The following is an 8,920-nucleotide window of genomic DNA, read 5'->3' as shown; positions in this document are numbered from 1 at the left end:
GGCATATTATCAAAGTTAATGTTCCTTTACAGGTTATCCAGCAGTTCTAAGGGACTGTTTGAGATATAATGTGTCACATAGGACCCTTCAGAATGACATGCAGCAAGTTTGAAGCAGAAATATTGTTTCAGTGACAAGATATAGGCCACAATCACGTTTTGGTAGCGCTAAAATGCCATGTTCTCAGTCGTTATTCTGCACAAACAAGAAAGAGTCATGGTGATACTGGCACAATAGGTCTTTATTGTTTTAACTACTATTCGACAGTCTTATAACAAATATGAACAACGAGAGTAGACATACTAAACCTGTAGGCATTAATTATTCCATCGTGATGCGTGGTCATTCGTGACTGCGCTACACACTGAAAGCAACCTTCTGATAGCGTCATACTTCGGTTACAAGAAACGTTAAAGCTCCATAAATGCATACCTTTGCCTAATAACAAAGGCATAAATGTGTTTGGGTTTTTCCCCCCCACGTTATATCAGTTGCACGGAAGTAGCTGGCAACGCAAGTAATCCGGGCGCTGCAGCTTTAAGCAGCTGCGCGCGCTCCCGCGGACGGCAATCAGTTTCTGGCAGACAATCACTTTTTGGCACAACACCGGCATCATGGCGGATCAAAACAACACAGACGGTAAAGGGAAGTTCTACAGTGAAATTTTAAGGTGCGTTTTTACCTTTAACGGTACCTGTGAGCGGGCTTGTTCGCAGGGTAGCGGTACTTTGTCTTGTGTTCTCCCTCAGCGGCTGTTTGTCATTGAATCACTGTGGACGGAACTCTCAGACTTCTTCTGCACATGGTAGCACGGGTTAGTTTAAAGCTAACTGTTAGCTTAAACGTGAATACGTGCTGAAGAGAAAACGCCTATAGTTTCATTAAAACGCACCGATGAAGCTGCACAGTTGTTTGCAGAGAAACACTGTTACTGAAATATTATCTGGACACGTTTTCTGAAATAGTGACACTCTGTATTCGACTCTCTGACACCCTCTGTTGTGTGTTTTGGTGAAAAACAGCCGTGGGAGAAAGAAAGCATTTGGAAAGTTAGGAATTAAGTAACAGTAAAATATTTTTTGGAAGTCTGCTGTTTTTGTTTTTTTGCACACAGACAAAGCATCAGGGTGGAGTCCTTTTAAAACAGGTCTGGGCGAGGTCCCATGGCACTGAGTCACGACTTTATGACTCATGATGGCACTTTAATTACACGCAGATGGACTTCATAGTGATACTAACGTTATACACCAACATGCAACGCCTGGAAAGTATGCCAGTAACTTGGGACTGCTGCTTTCTTGTCATGATAATCTTTCACACCGATGCAGCTTTGCTAGAAAGATTTTACAGTTGCCTAAAGCTCAGATATGAACTGAATATGGGCTAGAAAAATCATTTTAGTTATATGAAACACAAATAAACTAAAACAATGAGAAACCTGGCTTTAGTGATTCGTTACCTGCCACCATGTGAGACGAATATGATGTACAGAGACTAAGAAGTGCCTTAAAAACAGCTAAAAGGATTTTAAAGTCAGTGCACAAACTGCAGCCAGAGTGTTTTAAAACTGCAGTTTTGTATCAGTTGTTGTTGATGTGAGACATTTTTGCATAGACCAGACAACGGAGCATTACAAGAGTCGAGCCTCAGCTTCTTCTTCTGCCGGTTGCTCCTTTTAAGGACCATTGCAGCGGCTCATCTTCTGAGTTACTGAGAGAGAAAAGTTTGCCTATGTTTTTCATGTGATAAAATCCAGATTTAGTGACAGACCTCACATGACCCTCACACTAAGATCTGAGTCAGTGATTGCTCTGAACAACAAGCAAGAAGATAAAAGAGGGACTCCAGAGTGGGAGGTTTAGAGTCTGATTCTCCTTGTGTTGAATATTTTTCAGGAGTTTCTTCCTCTTCTGCTGATCAAGAAATTTTTTTTTTATTGCATTTTGTTAAAAGGAAAATATGAAACACTTGCTGTACACCGCCTTCCTCTTCCCCGGCAGAGCATTTATTTAAAGCTGTTTTTCAAACTGAGACAAGAAAAGACTGTCAGCTGACAGTTACTCACACGTTTACTGTGTTCTAGCAGAAAACCTCCAACATAATGGAGAAGGACACTTTTTTTCACAGAAAAAATTCTTGCTCTTGAAAGCCAGCCCTCCTCAAACACCTCCAGCACATTTTGTTTCAGGCTGTGTTATGAAATCTAAAAGCAGTGCAGTGGTTTTCCTTCTCAGTGTTTCAATGGCAGTAACTGTGATCGTGTGTGCATCAAACAGCTGAACGATGTTGTCTTTCTTTAACAACTTTCAGCCCGTCGGAGCTGTTCGCAGCCCGCTCCCGCAGTCACAAAATCCCCGTCAGAGGACAGAAGGACTTCTTCCCCGATGACTCCGACGAGCAGAAGCAGCGACTCGAGCAGAGCCTGAATGAACACTGGAGCCTCCTCTCAGAGGAGAGAGTGGAGAGGCTGTGAGTACCTCTCATTACCCGTGGGGTTACTCATCAGGCCCAGCTTTGGTGGTGCATATAAGACATATAAGGGTGTCTAATATTCACCTGAGTTTCAACATCCACAAGCTCCATTCTTAGCTCAGACAAAATAACATTTAGATTGATGACCATCGATGTTACTACCTTTCTGTGATTGAAAGGAGCTGAAAGCAGCCACTATTTACAGCTTTACTGCACAAAATAAAAGTAGATAAATGTGCACAGTGATGGATTAAACAGCTTTTCTTGTGTTTGTGGGAGCAGATTTTTAAAAGTCCAGAAAAATAAATGAAAAATAGAAACATGATTTCAGACAAGAAAACCTTCAAAGCACCACGAATCCTAAAGAAAAAAAACTGGGTAACAGCAAAATAATACATTTGACTTTTAATCTTTTGCAGTGCTGAGTGAACGTTAACGTCTTTCGGGTTTAAAATCTTAAAGGTTTTTCACAAATGAGCCCAAATCTTGGCTATAAATCCATCAGGTGGACAGAAACACGTGTGTGTGTTTGTGTGAGATGGCTTCCATCTGTTTTAATCCACAGGGGAAACCTCGTGAACGGCCAATGGATTCCCAGCAAGCAGATTGTGGAGCTTCGATCTCCGGCTGTGAGTTGCTTCACTGTCACAACACCACCTAGAAAAAGCTGCTGCGTTAGCTCGTCCTCAGTCGCTCCTTTGCTGGATCTTTTCTTATTTTTCCGCAGGGGAAGTTCTGGCAGACGATGGGCTTTTCTGCAAACGGGAAGCAGTGCCTGCTCCCCGAGGAGGCTCTGTACCTGATGGAGTGTGTGAGTCTGCAGATAAAACCTGTTGCTCGGTGCGGTTTTCCTCCTCGGAGCACATAATTAGTCCTGTGTCTGTGTTGTTATGGGAACAGGGAAACCTGCAGGTGTTTCATCAGGACCTGCCACTCTCCATCCAGGACGGGTACGAGAAGTTTCTGTCTGCAAACACCGTGAGCCTTCAGCAATATCAGGTGCAACCTTTACTCCAGCACACCTGTGAAAATGCCACCTGTGAAATGAGCTAACGACTCTGTTTCATCCCAAAGGTGTTTGGGCATTTGAAGAGGCTCGGCTATGTGGTGCTCAGGTTTGATCCCAGGTAACGTTTACCCCTCAGACATTTAAGATAATAAAGATAATTGAGCATCAGAGATGACAGCGTTAGTGTATCTATTAAAATCGGCCTTGAAAAGTTAAGTATGCGCGGGAACAGCCTCCGTAGGTGGATGTTTGTGTGCTCGCAGTTCTGAGTCATCGTCCTACGCGAGGCAGCTCAACCTGCCGCAGTCACGTGACCGAGCAGGGAGACAGCTGAAGAGGAAACGCAGCCTCAGCCCCGCCCCTTCCTCCACCCCCACTGCGACGTGCAGGTAAAGAGCTGCTTTGCAATCTGTGAAACTACATCTTAGTTACAAAAGCTATTATTTAGCTATTGCCTTGTACAATAAAGAGGAGTTGTTTATTATTATATTATTATTATATACTATATTAGTTTTTTCTGTAGCTACAAAAAGAAATCTGGATGCCTCCACGTGCAGCTGCAAATGAAAGCTGAGTCTGTGCTGCTCTCTGCTGGTGTGAGCTGACATTTAAATACCTTTGGTTTCAAAATATCACAAATGAGAGATCTCCAAAATCTTCAAATAAATGTTGCTGCTAATGTTTGTCTTATAGTTCAGTGTGATGAACGTGGTGCATTTAGGTGACCTATTATAGTCGCTGTTAATTTTTTGTTTCTAAGCTTAACATTTCACCTCAGTCTGTTAAAACAAAAATGTAAGAAGTCTTATAAGAGTTTTCTTCTGCGTAGCCGTGCTGAAGCTCAGGAGGAATGCTCCACTGAGAAGATGGAGGAGGATAAATGCAGTGAAGGCGAGGAAGATAAAAAACTTCCAGAGCCTCCGGAGGCCCAGAGTTCAGCAGACGAGGGCGGAGGCAGGAGCTGGTGGATGATGGATGTTCTCGGGGACTCGGACAAAGATTCCGGTCACGGCTCCAAATCTGGCTCCTCGTGCTGGGACTTCAGCTCCATCTCTTTCCCTGACCTGGGCTCCACCTCCAGGGAGCACTTCCCCAGTGACCTGGCCCCTCCAGACCCTTCTCTGCTGCCCGGGGATTTGAAGGTGGGCTTCTGTGACATTGCCCCCTGGAGGCAGAAAATAAACCTGCGGCAGGTGAAGATGTCAGCCAATGAGCAGAAGAGGGAGAAATACAGGCGGCGGTGGGACGTCAACAAAAACAGAGAGGTTTGTAAAGACTAAAGGTATCGGAGGAGCTGAGGATCAAATTTAATTTATACGGGCTTCCTTAAAGGTACGGCGGTGCAGAAACTGGGCGGAGTATCAGGAGCTGATGGCGAGGCGGAAGGGTAAGCGGGAAGGTCGACCAGCGCACCTGTGGAACAGGGAAGTTACTCCGTTACATGACCCGACACAGCCAATCGCCACAGGTGAGATCACATGACCGTGAAGGAGATTTTAATTTAAAATGTTTTTTACTGTTTTGTGTGATTTGAGGTTTTTTTTCCAGGAGAACTGCTGGAAAAAATCGGCGTGATCAAACCGACTCATTTGCTGGAGGGAGCGTCCAGGTATCCACGATTTGTTTTACTCACATGAGCAGAAGTGTTATTTTTAACTCTGCACATCCAGTGCACAGTCGGACGTTTGTACCCCTCAGTAAAGGCAACGTGGGATCTTAGAATTAATGCCAGAGATGTAGGGCTGCTCGATATAATGATATATATCGGATGACGATATAAAAACGTCTATCGTTGCATTTTACGCTATCGTTTGTTTCGTGGTGTCGCAAAATAAACTGTTTACGGCAATATGTTTTCATGGTTTTGATCACTGTAGTGGCTGTATTAATTTCTTAAAGTTCTCTCTTTCTCTTATGTTTAATATAACCACACTACAGACGGACAAGCGCTTGTTTTTATGCGTTGTCGTTATTTCCACATAAACCTTTCACAATAAAGCTCAAGATCCTGTTGAGACTTTTCAAAATAAACTGAATCACGTGAAAGAGCAGATTATTTACGGATGAGAAGCAAAAAGAGCCGTCAGGTGCTAAAAAAGAAACCTTAGACTCAAACCTTAGACTCAAACCTTAGACTCAAACGTTAGAACAGGCTTCTCCCCGCAGCACGCCGTGTAATAAATACTCACAAAGAAAACGGCGCCGTTACAACTTATGTCTAAAAATGATGAAAAACATGACGCGCAGCTGGAAACACTTCACGCAAGTCGAGCTGCCCGAGATTCACAGAATTTACAGAAAAGGTTACATTTTTGTGATTTATATCGTTATCGGACGATAGATGTCTGATATCGGGATATGAGATTTTGGTCGTATCGCACAGCCCTACAGAGATGCATCAGATCCTACTGAAAATCTCAGATAAGACCTCAAGGTCAACTTTTCTGAAAAATGCCTAAATTTATGCCACTGCTGCAAGTCTGCTTTCTGGTTTTCTGTTTCTGGAGCTGGGACTTCATGTGGGCTTGATTATAAGCTGTGACGAGTGCAGCCTCTGTGTGTTTACTGTGATTAGAAAATGAAAGAAACAAAGTCATCGCTCACTCGTCTCGCTGGTGTCACATTTTGCCGTCTTTAATTTACAGACCATAAAGGCCGTGGGCGTTGTGCTGATGCAGTCAGCATCGTTCAGGATGACCTTGTGCTTTGTCCTCTCAGGTTAAAAGATGTGGACGATTGGAGGATTTGTTTCAATGTTTACCAGCCCAACACGGTGGCCGACTTCAAGAAGAGCAACCCGGGGAAACCGTACTCACGCATGTGTGTGTGCAGGTCAGCAATCACATCGCCGCCCGACGGCGTATTTATTCAGGATTAGTTTGTTTAAAGGAAAAACAATAGACGCTTCACTCAAATTAAATGAATGTCCCGGTGGCTGGACATGAACGGAGCCTTTCTCTCGTCCTGCTTTGTGTGATTCTAACCACTAATAGCTGCTTAATTATTCAGAGCTGTGATAAAGCAGCAGAATTTCTCAAGCTGGATCATCAATCGAGTTATTTTAGTGTCTAAAAGTCTTAACTGTGGTTTTAGGCATTTAGACAAAAAATTATAAATATTTATATACATTTTATTTATATATATATATTATACAAAAAAACCACTAATTGTGCAGAAAGCCCTAATCTGTGACGACTTATAAATCAGATGTTTATTAAATCTCTTCCACACCACAGTGAAATTCTCACTCTTCACATCCTCAGGCTGTTTTTTCCTGCTTTGTTACTTTTGTGCTTTTTTTTTCTGGCGAGCGTCTTTGTTTGGAGATGTGTGATGGTTCAAACTTTTTCTGCAGTAACACTCAAAATTCGAAGCTTCTGCAGCAGCAAATCATTCTGCTGTTGGTCTTTCAGCCACGGTTCAATGCAAAATGTATATGTGTATATATATATATTAGTAAACTATAGCTGGGGCCACTCGGTCATTGATTGATTGCTATTCGCTTTGCAGTGATCTCATAAACTGATACCTTTGAATTGATTACCTCTGTGCTGTGTCCCAGTTTCGATGACCCCGTGCCCGACCTGCGAGCCATCAAGCTGCTGGCCTATCAGAGCGGAGATATCCCAGTGGTCATAGCTGTGGTGGACTATGGAGACATATCGTTCTACACCTTCAAAGACTTCCAGCTCCCGACTGATGTTTACCCCTAAGAACCGCCCACCCACCCGGGACTTTTTAATAAACCTCTGTTTGCTGGACTGGCTGCATTTTCTGTGATTTATGGTGGAAAGATGGTTTTAGTAAACAAACAAACAAGAACAAGTGTGTTCTGACAATGTTTGCATATAATTTGGCTCCAGTTTACATCTAAAGACAATTTTATTGATCATCTTGACTCAGAAGTCCTTTACGATGATGAAAACAAGGGATCAGGAAACTTTGTCCACATTATGGACACCAGCATCCCATCTGGTACCTGCCCACTGGGGCAGGGGTTCTTTTGAGAGCCCCTGGTGGGCACCAAAGGTGGAAGTTTGATCCCTGGCTGGTTAAACTGGCTTCAGGTACAAAGAATTTCACTTAGAGCTAAGTGTTCGGTTAGCCGTGGGTGCTAACAGAATGAATGAGTTTGCAGAAACCAGTGACGGAAATAAACTTCCTCCAGAGGCATGTTGGGACTCTCCTGTAGCGCTGGGGCAAAGGGCTCTGAGTAAAGCTGCTACTCCGGCGCATTAAAAGGACTCAGTTAATGACTAGGATCTCCTGGGCGCTTCCAGGTGAGGTTTTTAGGCATGTCCGACTGGGAACAGGCTCTGTAGCAGATCTGAGACTAGGGGTGGGTTTCAATAATCGATTAAAATCGATCTTAGCTTTAATAAAACGTCATTGATTCATTAAAAATCCTGAATCGATTTTTAAATATAAATGTATTCTGCCAGAAACTCAGGTTAAACCTCACAAAACTATTTCAACAACCACCAAACAGCTAAAACGGTAAATGAGAGCAGGTAAACGGGTTCCGCACAAAGACGTAAACACAACGCGCGGACCTGACACGTTTGAATCAGTGGGCCGTCGGCTTTCTCACCCACGTACTCTGCATCGGAGCTGAAAGCCGACAGCTCACGGACCCTGATGCGCCGGCGCCTCCGCGCTTTGTGTTTTGCGCTGATTCTGTTGCTGCAGGTTTCATCTCCAACCAAAACTGACTGAGCCAGCAGCAAAAGAAGATCCAAGCTTCACATTTCGCTTCAGATAAACATCGTCATGAATTCTCTTACTTTTGCTGTTTTGTTTCCACCACGATAAAATGACACTTCCTGCAGATCTCTCTCTCTGTACTCTAAGAACAGTTTCTCATCTAAAAATCTAAATTTCTGCATTATTGCCTTGCTTATATTTTATGCCTCCTAACAAGAAAGCCTCATGTCTGCTGTTTGATACCGAAGAAATGTAAACTTTTTTAAAATAATGCCAAATTGCAAAACAGCTGTGTCTCTAATAAAACCATTGTACCTTTGCTCTGCGTCACTTCAGCAGCATCAGGCAATGTTCAGATGTTGATTCTTGTTTTTTCCCGTTTTTGTTCTACTGCAGAATATTTTTAAGGTCATCTGCTGTAAAATCCCAGACCAGGCAAATCTCCTTCATGTTCTTCTGTTTTATCCTCAGCTACTTTGACACAAAAGAATCTGCTGTGATGCTCACACCTCAGATGAAGTCTCACGAGTGTCCTTCCTGATAAAGGATCAGAATTATAATATTTCTGTCTGAGTCAAAATTTCCCCGAATCGAACTGAAATTGTGGATCGAATTGGGACCATGTGAATCAGAATCGAATCGATTGTAGTGACGATACCCGGCCCTGCCCGAGACCCACGGAGGGATTACGGCTCTTGGGTGGGTCTGCTTCAGTGTCGCCCCTGCCTTGATTCA

General features: G+C 43.4%; 1 protein-coding gene across 1 annotated transcript; it reads left to right on the top strand.

The window, feature by feature from the left end:
* The first annotated feature begins 513 nt into the window (after positions 1 to 513).
* tsen54 (TSEN54 tRNA splicing endonuclease subunit) lies at positions 514 to 8,548 on the top strand. Its single transcript, XM_004556393.6, has 12 exons — positions 514 to 670; positions 2,311 to 2,469; positions 3,038 to 3,101; positions 3,200 to 3,283; positions 3,373 to 3,471; positions 3,547 to 3,599; positions 3,745 to 3,870; positions 4,311 to 4,746; positions 4,814 to 4,949; positions 5,030 to 5,090; positions 6,200 to 6,313; positions 7,044 to 8,548. The coding sequence occupies exons 1-12, from the start codon at positions 615 to 617 to the stop codon at positions 7,192 to 7,194; spliced, it is 1,539 nt and encodes a 512-aa protein (XP_004556450.3). The 5' UTR covers positions 514 to 614; the 3' UTR covers positions 7,195 to 8,548.
* Positions 8,549 to 8,920: the final 372 nt, after the last annotated feature.

Source organism: Maylandia zebra, linkage group LG4 (genome assembly GCF_041146795.1).
Source record: "Maylandia zebra isolate NMK-2024a linkage group LG4, Mzebra_GT3a, whole genome shotgun sequence".
NCBI classification, from domain to species: Eukaryota; Metazoa; Chordata; class Actinopteri; order Cichliformes; family Cichlidae; genus Maylandia; species Maylandia zebra.
Note: the sequence above shows the minus strand (reverse complement) of the source record. Positions and strands in the feature narration are given on the sequence as shown.